General features: G+C 34.8%; 1 protein-coding gene across 4 annotated transcripts in view; it reads right to left on the bottom strand.

Moving 5' to 3' along the window:
• sema3e (sema domain, immunoglobulin domain (Ig), short basic domain, secreted, (semaphorin) 3E) overlaps positions 1–14,171 on the bottom strand; it is a 61,070-nt gene that overhangs the window by 26,351 nt on the left and 20,548 nt on the right. The window contains exons 3-6 of one of the 4 annotated variants that reach the window (XM_048168515.1): positions 13,377–13,436; positions 13,123–13,242; positions 2,269–2,362; positions 989–1,105 (exon numbers count right to left, since the gene is read on the bottom strand). In XM_048168515.1, the coding sequence (XP_048024472.1) occupies positions 989–1,105; positions 2,269–2,362; positions 13,123–13,242; positions 13,377–13,436 (391 nt within the window). Of the gene's footprint in view, positions 1–988; positions 1,106–2,268; positions 2,366–11,718; positions 13,042–13,122; positions 13,243–13,376; positions 13,437–14,171 lie in introns of those variants that run through there. The other 3 variants (XM_048168514.1, XM_048168516.1, XM_048168518.1) reach the window with 3 other exon arrangements.

The following is a 14,171-nucleotide window of genomic DNA, read 5'->3' as shown; positions in this document are numbered from 1 at the left end:
TAATATCTTTTTGTAGTGAAATTTGTAATAAATAATACACACAAAAAACATAAATATTTAAATAAAAATATTTGAATAATAGAATAATAAATAAATAAATAAATAAATAAATAAATAAATAAATAAATAAATAAATTGAACAATACAGTATTATAGTAAGTAGAAAAATATGATAAACTTTACAAATAATATTTTAGACTTATTTATAATATAATTTTTTCACAGTATAAACTGGGTCTTTATGCATGTAAAATTATATCTAAATTTTAGCATGATCATATTTGGGGATCCAAATATCTAAAAGGTTCACATTTATCAAGTTATGTGGACTAGCTTGGTAATTTTTAGAAAATGCTAAATATAATAAAAAAGCACATGTAACACACGATATTGCATAAAAGTCTGGGGTCAGTAAGATTTTTATGTTTTTGAAAGAAGTCTCTTATGCCAAGACTGCACTTATTTGACCAAAAATACAATAAAATGTGAAACATTATTAAAACTTAAATACTTATTTGATCTATTTAATGCATTTTTGCTGAAGTATTTATTTCTTTAAAAAAATATCTTGCTGACCCCAAACCTTTGAACCTTAGTGTATATTTTTCCAAAATAATAATAATAATAATAATAATAATATAACAAAAATTAAAGATATTTAATATCTTTAAAGATAAATAAAATTAAATACAATTAAATTTAAAATAATAATAATCAGAATAATATTAAAAATAATAATTTAACAAAAATTAAAGATATTTAATATCTTTAAAGATAAATAAAATAAAATTAAAAATCTGAAAGAACGTTTTATTAAATTATCTTTTTCTCATAACATAATCCCCACTTAACTATTAACTATTAAATTGACTCTAGTTCTAGGTTGGCATGTTTCAAAGCTTGTCAACCAGCATGTTTTTTTTGTTTGTTTTTTTTGTTCCCGGTTTACCAAATTAGTCATTCTGGTTAAGTTTCAGTTTTCTCTCACCATTCAGCTGCTGTCTGTCACCCACTTCAGTCCTAATGAAGCTGTGGTTGCCTAGACGATATAGAGCAGCATCGTTCTCCCAATAATCAGTGTACAAGCCAACAAACAACTCCCCTCCTGTCAATCAAACATAAATTACAAGAGACAGAGAGAGAAAAAAAATCAGTATAATGGATTGAAATCATGGAAGTCTTGTTGTATTAAGCTAATGTGTTTTTTTAAAGGGATAGTTCACCCAAAAATGAAAATTCTGTGATACTTTACTCACCCCCAAGTTGTTCCAAACCTGTAAAAATTTCTTTCTTCTGCTGAGCACAAAATAAGATATTTTGAACAATATCAGTAACCAAACAGTTGATGGGCCTCATTGACTTTTATAGTATTTTTTTCCATACTATGGAAGTCATTGGGGCCCTGGGCCTGTTTGGGTACCCATATTCTTCAAAATATCTTCTTGTGTGTTCAGCAGAAGAAATAAACTCATACAGGTTTGGAACAACTTGAGGGTGAGTAAATGATGACTTTTGGGTGATTTTTGGGTGAACTATCCCTTTAATTTAAACAGTTTTCAATGTATAACGTTATTAAATATAATTTAAAAGAGTTCTTAAATCAGTTCAGTAATGATATGATTTCACAATAGTAGGCCTATACCTCAACATTTACAGACAATGGTTGCTAAACACTAATGCATAATAGTTTTGGTATTCATTTTGTCATACATTGAGATACCACTAGGTGGCACTGCAGACACTAGTAAATAATTGCCTTCCTTTCACCAGTGTGAGTAATAAATCCAATAAGTCAAAAAGTAATGATCTACAGGGGCAGGGCAATATCAATTTAGCATCTAAACATTCTTTATAATGAACGATCCTGATGCTGGTGCCGACTGGGAGAGACTAAATTAATAGTCCAGCTGAATAAAGTCTGCAGCTGCTCTCAGAAAGGAAGTCATCAAATTCATCTCTCAATCAGACCCCTGTCGCCATGTGAATGAGCGCTCTGAAGAATTCGAGCTGAAGTGTGTTATGAAGAGCTTTTGTGCTCAGTGGCCCCTGGCTCAGAATGCACTCTATTTCCTTTCAAAACTCAAGAACACACACATTCTGAACATCACGCTGAAAAGGAGAAGGGGGTAGCTACACATAAATAAAGAAATTATGGGACGAAAGATATTTGGCTGTAAACGAAAGGAGGGCAAAGAGAGAGAATATTAAATAGATTAAAAGATGGAGGATTGAAGGAGACTGAAGCTGCAAGAATGGATGAATGCTTACGGTACACAGTGGACACTGAAGGGCTGTTGGGATGGAATGGGCATCTTCCTTTGCCACTCTCTATGTGATCGGACTCCAAACTGAACTCTCGTTCCTGCTAGAACACACAAACACACAAACAAACACACAGGTTTACCATGTTATGTGGACTAGCTTGGTAATTTCAAAATACTATATGTAACATAAAAAGCATATGTAAAAGTCATACACACACACTATTGTTTAACCCTTTCATGCATAGAGGTCACAACAGTGGACAGCTATTTACAAAGCATTTTCTTGCATATGCATGGGTTTTGATGGCATAGTTGCACATCAACATCTACAGTGGACCCTTGTGCATCATCCTATACTTTGCCACCAAGTGGCAAGCTGTTGTATGTCGATTTCTCGCCCCCCCAAACCAAGAAATTCCAAGTTGCTTCAGAATATCCATCCATTCCTTGTATTCTAGGAGACTCTTGCAGGTAAAAAAAAAAAAAAAATGTAGCATCAAACAATAAGTAATGAGTCATATCACAGTTAAATTTTCCAAGTATTGATTTTAGATTGGCAGCAAATTCTAATTAATCATCTGTCCACTATAGTGGACATCATGCATGAATATTTATATTTCAGCTCCAATTCATACTATTACTGTGACCATTGTTTTTGAAAATACTTTATCTGCAGTAACTTTTTTTGACTGTAAATAAATGTATTTGTTATTAGAATGTAATTTGCATTAACATCAAAAAAGTAATGATTGCGTAATGTATGTGACTTGTAATGCATTACTTAACTCGTTACATCAAAAAAGTAATCTGATTATGTAATGCCCATTTTTTATACTTTACTCATAACATCAAAAAGTAATCTTATTACGTAATGCATGTTACTTGTAATACATTACTTGTTAGATCAAAAAGAAAATTGTTTACATAATACATGTTGCTTGTAATGCATTACTTTACTAGTTAGATAAAGAAATCTTTTTACGTAATGCATGTTACTTGTAATGCATTACTTTACTCGTTAGATCAAAAAGTAATCCGATTACATAATGCATATTACTTGTAAGATCAAAAAGTAATCTGATTACATGATGCATGTTACTTGTAATGCATTACTTTACTCGTTAGATCAAAAAGTAATCTGATTACATAATGCACATTACTTGTAAGATAAAAAAGTAATCTGATTACATGATGCATATTACTAGTAATGCATTACTTTACTAGTTAGATAAAAAAGAAATCTGTTTACATAATGCATGCTACTTGTAATGCATTACTTTACTCATTAGATTAAAAAGTAATCTGATTACATAATGCATGTTACTAGTAATGCATTACTTTACTCGTTAGATCAAAAATTAATCTGATTACATAATGCACATTACTTGTAATGCATTACTCGTTAGATCAAAAAGTAATCTGATTACATGATGCGTGTTACTTGTAATGCATTACTAGTTAGATAAAAAAGAAATCTGTTTATGTAATGCATGTTACTTGTAATGCATTACTTTACTCATTAGATCAAAAAGTAATCTGATTACATAATGCACATTACTTGTAATGCATTACTTGTTAGATCAAAAAGTAATCTGATTACATGATGCATGACTTTACTCGTTAGATAAAAAGTAATCTGATTACATAATGCACATTACTTGTAATGCATTACTTGTTAGATCAAAAAGTAATCTGATTACATAATGCATGTAATGCATTACTTGTAACATCAAAAAAGTAATCTGATTTTGCAATGCACATTACTTTTAATGCATTACTTGTTAGATCAAAAAGTAGTCTGATTACATAATGCTTGTTACTTGTAATGGATTACTTTACTTGCAACATCAAAAAAAGTATTCTGATTACGTTATACATGTTACTTGTAATGCGTTACCCCCAACACTGCACATTTCTGATGAGATTGAAAGCGCTACTCTGAGAAAACCTAGCGATCAGGTGTTATGTTAGAAATGTGTCCATCTTGAACATAATCAGAATTATCAGCTAATAAGGGTAAATCGACATACTCTTGTACAGTAGAGGGAGCATCTGAATTGGGTTTCCACAGTTTTACCTTGACATGTTATAAAAATCTCTGATATCAGAACATGAGAACATAATCATTTTGATCATTTTTGCTGAATAAAAGTATTAATTTCTCAAACTATCTTTTTCTCATGACATTATCCCCACTTAAAATATCATCTGGTCACCAGCATATATAGTATTTTGTATACTGGTCCCCTCTAGGTTCTAAAAACCTAACAAACAAGAGGTGGTAAACCAATTTCAACTGAAAGATCATGCTGGTCGACTAACTCCAGTAGTTTTGCTGCATGGCAAACAGCAAGGAAAGACATGCTGGTCTAAGCTGGTATTTTCAGAAGGGTAGACAAAATAGAAATCTGACACTGCAGTTCTTAGCATTGCAGCAAGAAGAAGAAAAAAACCACAGCCAATAATCAATCAGCCTTCAGGCGACTTGTATCATTGAGTATAATGTATTAACACATCAGTATCATTGTATATTACAGTGGCTTTTCATCATAAAATATACAGGCCTTCACTGCATTTCCTGCAATCTCAGGGGAAATATACCATCCAGGTAAAGCAATGGAGGGTAAAATGAGATTTGAATGCCCACATCCAAGTCCTTCCCCACATGAAAAGCCCTTTGAAGAATCACATTCTCTCTACCGTTACTGCAAAGCTCACTTTAACCAGAAGGTGACGGTATAAACTGTGCAACGTGTCACAAAACAGGCTTTCACAAGCTTGATTTATGTGTTCTCACACTGTGTGATCCTGGAGAAACAAACACCAGACATGTAACACCAGTCCATCCATCATTTCCTGTCTTTAGATCATTCTTCTACTCTTTCAGCAGGTAGACATTTTTTTTTCTGATCATTCGCTCCTCTAACTTCACTGGAATGGAAATAAATTCTTAGCCAAAACCATAACTTCAGTTTCATTTTATGAAGCGTGCCGCAACATGGGAGAATTATGAGTATAAATCACAAAAGTTGTCTGTGGTCTATGTAGGGTATATGCAGAGGGGCCGTATGGTCTTTTGTAAAGGTACAAATCTTACTTAACACAGTCTTGTGATCACTAGGCCGATAGAATCAGCCCTTGTGGCCAACACACATGGTTGTCCGTGTGCGTATCTGCTTGTTTAAGCAGATGATGTGCCTGAAGTAACATTTGTGGCGTAGATGAGATGAAATAGTATGAGATTCACATGATAATCAGCACACCTTAAGGCTGATGAAGTCATGCACATAGACAAACTCACATGCACACCTTGTGGGTAGACACATGGTTCAGATTTGAATGAGGTTTAGCGATTGTGTTGCGTATAGTTAGGACGGCTGAAATGTTAGGTGAGAGTTCACCTGAAACTGACAGCGGCAGAATACCGAAACTGAGTGTTGGTGGAATTACTAGTATGTGAAGGTCTGGTCCAAAACCAAGTGAGCTGCCTATGCCTTTTAAGCATGATTGTATCTTCCCTTGACACTGAGGGGGCATTTACACAATACCGTTTTCTGAAAACGTTTTATACGTTTTGGCCGTTCGTTTACATGACAATGACGTTTTAGGGGCCTGAAAACACAAACTTTTGAAAACAGGGTTCAAAGTGCACGTTTTTGAAAAAGATACCGTTACTTTGTGTAAACTACAAAAAAGCGGATTCATGAAAACGGTGATGTCATGTGCATGCATATTATGCGTTCAGACTATAGGTGCGTAGTTTTTCTTTACAATGTGACATCGCCAACTACTGGCTTGGCATGCATAATACACCGTTTTTAATCGCTTTGCAGATCCCAGAGTACAACAAACCACGGCCCTACAAATTACACCCCCTACTACAAGTTACGCCCACTACAAATATTTCCCTTACAAATATGTGACCCTTGATCACAAAACCAGTCATAAGTTGCATGGATATATTTGTAGCCAACAATACATTGTATAGGTCAAAATTATCGATTTTTCTTTTACGGCAAAAATCATTAGGATATTAAGTAAAGATCATGTTCCATGAAGACATTTTGTAAATTTCCTACCGTTTTCCAACCGATGGCGGATTTTTTTTTTTCAAAAATGTATTTTTTTTGAGTGGATATGCATTGCTAAGGACTTACTTTGGACAACTTTAAAGGCGATTTTCTCAATATTTTTATTTTTTTGCACCCTCAGATTCCAGATTTTCAGATAGTTGATAGTTGCCAAATATTGTCCTATCCTAACAAACCATACATCAATGGAAAGCTTATTTATTCAGTGATGATGATGTATAAATCTCAATTCCAAAAAATTGACCCTTATGACTGATTTTGTGGTCCAGGGTCATATATATTTAAATACATGTTTCAAGTTTTAAGAAATGACACTGAAAGTATATTTTAGTTTACCATAAATGCTTGTTGGTACATTCAGCAGTAAACATTAACCATATTTCAAAGACAATATAAGTTATTTTGAAATTACATTTAGAGGTATACTTAAAGGTGTACTTTTTTGGTTAAAAATTATCCAAAATCAATTATTGCAAGTACATATCCAGCCAGTGTTCAAAACTATCTCCTTGCCTCAGCCTGATTCACAACGGTAAGCTTGAAATAATTTTTTAATTTGAGTGGTACTGATAGGTTTCCGTGGGAAATACGAGTTTGCCTTTGCGTCAATACGTCATGTCTGTATACATAAAAAAGAAGTCCCGGATGATGCAGGTGGCAGATTATTTGAAGACTCTTTTACAGCAGCTTTAATAATTAAGCTTGTTATTTTGATGGTGGATTGTAATCAAGAATGGTAAGGACGACCATCATCATTGACAACTGCAAAGCAACAGTAGTAAAAAAGACTTCGGACTGCAGAGTGGCTAATAGCAAAAAAGGGAATGCGACCAGGCCCGTGCGAAAACAAGAATAAAAATATCAGGGCTTTTGAAAGGTGGCATGAACTCTGTGTTTTGAATGGACGCAGAGATTGCTTTTTTCTGCTGGACATTGTTGATGTTGTTAACATTAACAATTTGAGAATAAAGTATAACAATAATAATAATTTGCACAGTTTGATGTGATGAGCTAACTTTTGGTCAGAACAAAAGTGGCAGACATGTTATTTGTTCAGATTCCTTATTATTTTGGTCATACTTCCAAGACGTAGTATCTGTACAGTATCCACACCAGTGCGGTGACTGACAGCCCAAACATTCTCCTCAAAACATTAGATTCATCAGCGCTGAGGAGTCGTGCCGATGCACAACCCACGTAATGATAATACTGCAACTAACTGCAATTGCAGGTTTCAAACAGAGATGGCGACAAAGAGGCAAAACTTACGGACTGCAGCTTTAAAAGGGTCAAAGAAGAACTTTAAAGTTCAGTTAATAGCATTTATTTAAAGTCTTCCTGTACCTCAAACAGTAGACTAGAGCATTATCAATGGGAAGGTCATGGGTTCTATTCCCAGGAAAACCAAGAACTAATCTAATCGGATGCAATGTACAATAGGTCGTTTGCATAAGTGTCTGCCAAATGTAGGCTAAATGTTAATTTAAATTTTTACTACAATAGATTTTCATTTAACTGTGATTAACATGCAAAACATTTTTATTATGTTATGTTACATGTTATGTTATGTTATATGTTATATTAGGACACTCAATAGGTTTTAAAACAGAGTTTTATGTGTTTATTCTGGCAAGGTGTAAGTAATGTGGGTGCATTAGTATACAGTATAAGTATGTGTAAATCCTATGAGAAAACACAGGGTTTTGGTGAAAGAGAAGACAGTGAGAGGGAACGGTGTGCTGTGATGTGTCAGGTGAAGTGCGTATGGGCGCAAAGGGCTGGAACGGTGCTTAGATTCCTGATGTTAGGGAAGGAATGTGTGCAGGGGCGTTCGCCTGCATGTACATGTACGCTCCTCTCACCCGCTCTCTCTCCAGTTCTGGTCTGTGTCTCTGTAGCTTTATCAGTCTTTCCTGTCATCATAGCTACATCTGCATCATGTCATCCCCGCACTCCAGGGCTGAGTGTGTGTATAATTGTGCAGGTATCTGTATCCATCTTTGTCGTAGTGTGTATATATGAATGCAAAGCCCATCTCTTATGTGCACAGATGCATATGTGCCTCGTATGCATCTCATTAATGTCTCTGAGTGTTTAGGGTATAGCTGTTCAGACTGAGGCGTGTGCTGGCGGCCTGCAGCTCAGTGCTGGAGTTATCAGGCACCCCGCTGAAGCCTGTCTCCTCTAATTAAACCCGCTCTGATCTCCTGCCTATGGCTCCCACAACGCCCGTGGCTCTCTCCTTCACCTCTGCCGGAGGGTCAGGGAGCCAGAAGTGCTTCCTATTCCCAGCCAGGAGTTCTGATCTCTGAACTTGGTTAAGATAAAAAGCGGGAATGAGGTGAGAAAGGAATTCTAGGGACTTCTATGATTTCTGTGATGTGGAAAATGCAGACGGAGCCACGGAATCTAAAAAAATGTCATGGATGAATAAATCAAAAGTAGGGTTGTGAATATTAAACCACAAAAGACTATGTAAATATGAAGTCTGAGTGATCTGTGTGTCTCTGTGTGAACGAATGGTGCGGTTTCGTCTACAGTACATACTCAAGCACAGGTTACACTCATGGCGTTTTCGAAGTCTTCCATCTCTATATATATATGATGACACTTGACATGAACTTCATCTCCAGAGCTGCATTGAGAGTCACTTCATGAGCATTTAACTATTTTATTTGAGAAATATATCATATACTGTACACACAGAAACTCAAAGGTCGTCACGACAACCCGTCAAAATAAAAGTTCGGTTTAACTTGAAGAAATTGTGACAGAATTATATATATTACTAATGTATAGTAAAATGTACTTCTCAAAGTAGTAGTAATAATAATAATAATAAAATTAATAAAACTTTATTTTTTAGGGAATATATCTCAAATTTTCTTCCAAGTTTTAATTTTAGTAGTAAACCTCTGTTGTACAGCACTTTTATCTGCCAAAAATAAGTAAAAACAGATATTGTTAAATTTTGTTTGATTATATTTTAAAAGCTTACTTAAATGGTTAATGTTTTATGCCTTCATTTGATTTCCATAATAAATTTGTCTTAATCATAATTCTAGCAAAAATAAAACAGAAAACAAAAATTAATTAGACATGCTTTTTGATTATTAAAAGTTAATTAAACCATTAAATAGAATCCAGAAAAAGAATTTGAAGAATAAAAATGAAATTTGAAAAAAAAAAAAGTATTTCATATGGCCCGCAAAATTTAATTTTTGTTAAACTTTAAATAAATTGAGCATGATTTTAATTAATTAGACATGCTTTTTGATTACTAAAATTTAAATGTAAACATTAAAACAGAGTCCAGAAAAATTTAAATGGTAAAAAAAACAGAATCCAGAAGAATTAAAATGGAAAAAAAAGGAATTTGAAAAAAAATAAAATAAAATAAAACTAAACTGAATTTGGAAAAAAAAAAAAAAAAGATTTTATAATGCCCTAGAATTCTCTGTCCTTAAACCTGCAAAAGATTGAGAAGTAGAGAGAAAGAAAGACAGCAGGCTGACTGCCACGATGTGGCACAGGAACGAATCCAGATTCCCTATTTCCTTTAAATAAACATCTCCTCTTTGCTCTTTTCTTCTAGCTTGTTCCTTCAAATAAAGCTCACTTCTCTGTGATTAGCCGCTCTGTAATTTGACTGAGGCTCTCCTGGGAGGATGGAGATGTTTGTTTTCGCTTGTCTGGATGTTTGGTTGGAGATTTTAATAGAGTAAGAATGATAAAACATCCCGCCACACACACTAAAACAAACTCTGTCTATCTCTCTGGAGACCAGGCTGTTGAAGTGTTAAAGTCGCTTCAGAAAGAAAGTGCTGCCAGAACTACTTTCTGTAACTTTTACATTAGTATTGATGGGATTTTGCCTCCTCATTAGATAGATAGTGGAGACAATGACAGGAAATTGTTGGGGAGAGAGAGAAAGGGGACATGTGATCGGGGCTCAAACCTACAACACCCGTATGAGCAAATTATAAGAATGTGAATGTTTAGCATACAAAAATGGGATGTACTGTATATACAAATAATCATTGGTTTTTACAGCCAATAGAAAGGCAGATTTGATGCACTAATTTTTTATCCTGCAATGAAAAGTTTAACTGCCATTGAAAAATCTAAAACCTGCTGAATTTAAAAGATTTTAGACTTCTTTTCTATGCTAATGAAGATACTTTTATGGCCTTCAATTTTGAAAAGTGAATAAGATATTTTTATTAAATTCAGGATCTGTTATTTCAGCTTTATTTAATTTAAAGGCACAATATGTAAGATTTTTATATTAAAATATCCAAAAACCACTTGCACAGTGTTATATATTTCGTTCAATGGCGTACTTAAATTATCCTAAATGTTTCCAAGAATTTGTAAATTCAGAGAAATTCACAATTTTAAATTGTGACTTGTCACTTGTTGCCTGTCAATGACCCCTGGTTCCGATTCTACTGCATAGTAACCATGGCAACAGACATGGACAGTTGACAGTTAACGTCTAGCAAAGACTCGTATTGTTTTGAATGGGAGAAAGTGTAACGCGCAATATGGCGGAATAAGTCCCGCCTTCTAAATAAGAGCCAATCGCCTACTGGTAAAGTCATTGCGTCACTTCAGCGGCTGTTAGAATGACCGGTTTCTATAGAAACAGTCAGACGCGCGCCTCCGAAGAGACGCGCAGCTTGATCCAGCCTGAAAAATACAGTTTTTTTTGTCATGATTCGAGCGTTTAGAAACACAATTTATGAGCCGGTTGTTGTTAGATTTCATTGGTGATTTCAAAAATTTAATTTAGTCGTAAGGTTGGAGAACAGTTTTGGAGAATTTGATGTTTCCCCATTCAAAGAGATTGCATGATGCCCAGGATGCCCGAGAGGCGTTTCAAAGATGGCCGCCGAGTGAAATGACTTGTCTTAAAGGGACTTTGACGTCTAGTGACACACTGTGTTGTTTCATTCAAACATTATGGACCATGGCAAGCAAACTATGGGACAAAAGGAGAAATAAAACGAGGATCAATATCGGTGCACCGTTTTCGAGATGGCAAGAGCTTTGCGACAAACTTCGACTTGAAAGAGACGCCGCTCATGCACGTTATTAGACAGGTAAGACACATAAGACAAATCAATGTTATATAGCTCAACACGATGAAATGTTAGAATATCATCAGTATGATATTCTAATGTTGATCTAGCTTACTGCTTACTGTCTCATACAGCCAACAAACTAATACATAGAATAACATTATGACTTTCAGCACACTCAAATGCAGTTTAGTATGAGAGTGATAACTATGATAACTTTAGACCAAGTGAAACAGTGCTGTGTTACCTCACAATTTTAATTCGTCAAAATAAATGTACCTGTATGAGTAGTATTTCAAGTAGTTCGGTAGAACAAAATGTCTTCATTCCTTTATATCCCCTGGGACTCGCGTGTGGCACTGATATCTGTCTCTCATTAGCAATCGCGTCCGTGATTCACGGCCATAAACATTATTTCCCCATAAACATTATTAGATCCATCGGCATGATGACAAGTTCCATGAGTCCACGCTCATTCAATGCGTCATCAATCTACGCCTTTGTTATTGTTTTGAAGAGGTTAGTGACCCCTAGCGGCGAAAAAATACAGATTGTGCATTTAATGAAAACCATTTTTAATAATTTTAGTTTGTTTAGTTAACACTTCTGTGGACATAAAATAGACAAAAAAGTACAAATTAACAAAGCTTGATATTAATGTATTAATATTAGAAGGTTAGCCTCATGCAAAGCATGAACCTTCAACTTTTCCACACAGCAGTGAAGATGTAGATCACATTCTTTATTCTGTGCCTCTAAACCACCAGATTTTTAACATTCCTTAAATGATAATACAATTCCACATGCTTTTAAGTATTTCTTCCCTTCTAACTGCAAACTGTGAACTTCCAGCAAGCTGAATAACTAGCCATTGTGTTATCAAACCTTATAAACTGAAATGTGCTCCTAAACTTCACGGTGACACACAGCATCTGGATCTTTTTACAATAAAAGATTTCAGAACTGAAAACACGATCAATGTTTTAGTGTCTTAAGATGTTAAATGCTTTAACTTGTTACCACTCTGACTGGTTTCAATTATCGCAAGAGTCTCTGCATGACTCCACCATGTGTGGAAAACAGTGAGAGTGACAGTCACAAACTACAGGGGTAGTTTCCAGTACAGTCTCTGGTGACAAACAACAGCACAACACTGGACACAATTCATCCGTGAGTCACTACGACACATTCCTCAGAAGACAAACAGGACCTCCTCAAGAAATGTTTTCCATAATGGAAGTCAAAAAGTGGAGAGAAGGCCAAGGCAACACCGGAGCATTTTCAGCGACCTCAGTCTACTTCCGATACAATAAAAACCTTCAAAGATGCTGTGGTCACTGAGGAATCTCTGAGACTTTGTTGTCAACAAGCGTGACTCACATCATGGTTTTAAAACACGCCAATGTAATTTTGTTTGTTCACCTTCTAACTTCCACCTAACAAGGTTTCATTGATAAAAGAGGCCACAGTGTTACCATGTTTTCCAATAAAAATATTTACTTAGATTTTATATAACTATGTAACTATATAACTATGGAGCCCCGTGGCCACGATTTACTAATTTGTTTAATTTACTAACCAGTGAGGTTCATTCTTGTGTGTCACGCAGCACGTTTGAGCTTTTGGAAGAGATTTGTTATCTTACAAACTTTTAATTTTTTTTTCATAGTATATAAGATTTACCTGTGTTCCCTGACCCACTCTGATATAGGCACACACTGGGCTGAAGGCTCCAGTTCCACATGCTAACAGGTGGGTGCTGTTATAATGCTGCACCAGCTTAATGTAGTTTGCACACTCCGGCTAAGAGAGAGAAAGACAAAGAGAAAGAGATAAATAAAAGCTTTAAGAATGTTTTTTAACACATTTCATCAAACATTGTAGTCGTGTAAAAGGATACCACTGTGTCACATATACAGAATGTATAACAGATTTACCTTCTCTCTGCCCTGCATTAAACAATCCTCCACCTGATCTTCAGAGCTCGCCCAGTGAATCTAAAACAGAGACAGGCAGATTGGTTCTGGTAATGTTGTTTTGGCACAGAAATGCACTTACTCTACTTGGCTAAATACTGTCACAGTTATATTTTCTGACCTGTGGTCTTTTTTCCCATTGTCATGGGTTTGATTACCATGGAATGCATGAACTGACAAAATGTAGCTATACCTTGCAATGTAAGTCTCTATGGATAAATAAGTTTTCCAAATGCATAAATATAAACGTAAATTCCAAGTCCTCTACAGTTGAATTGTAGCTCTTTATAACCCACTAATTATAATCCTGGCTTTATTATAATTATAAAACAGGCTTTTCCAAGTCCACTAAACGTTTTTTTCTTCTTAAAACCTTCTACTTTTTACACCTGAAGAAATGAAAAGTACTTTTAACACATTTGTTTAAAATCATGAAGTACATGACATGAAGAAATTAAAATCTATTGCATTTGGTCTAATCATGATGGGCGCCATACTGGGATCACATGACCAGCTGTATACTATCAGTAAAACTGAATTTTCACTGTCTTTGACAAATGACAGATCGGAAGTCATTCAATTGTAATTTAAAGTCATATGGAAGCTGTGTGAATTAACAAACGATATGTGTATGCAGAATTTTTAGATCCGATCTGAGCTTCAGATGAGTTGCAACTGATTGACCAACGTGATATACTCTTATTAAAACTATGAGTGTAAGGTAAAAATATTTGTGCACTAAATCGTTATAAAAAT

The sequence above is a fragment of the Megalobrama amblycephala genome, linkage group LG19 (genome assembly GCF_018812025.1).
Source record: "Megalobrama amblycephala isolate DHTTF-2021 linkage group LG19, ASM1881202v1, whole genome shotgun sequence".
NCBI lineage: Eukaryota > Metazoa > Chordata > Actinopteri > Cypriniformes > Xenocyprididae > Megalobrama > Megalobrama amblycephala.
The sequence above is the reverse complement of the archived record's forward strand: the minus strand, read 5'-3'. Positions and strand labels throughout refer to the sequence as shown.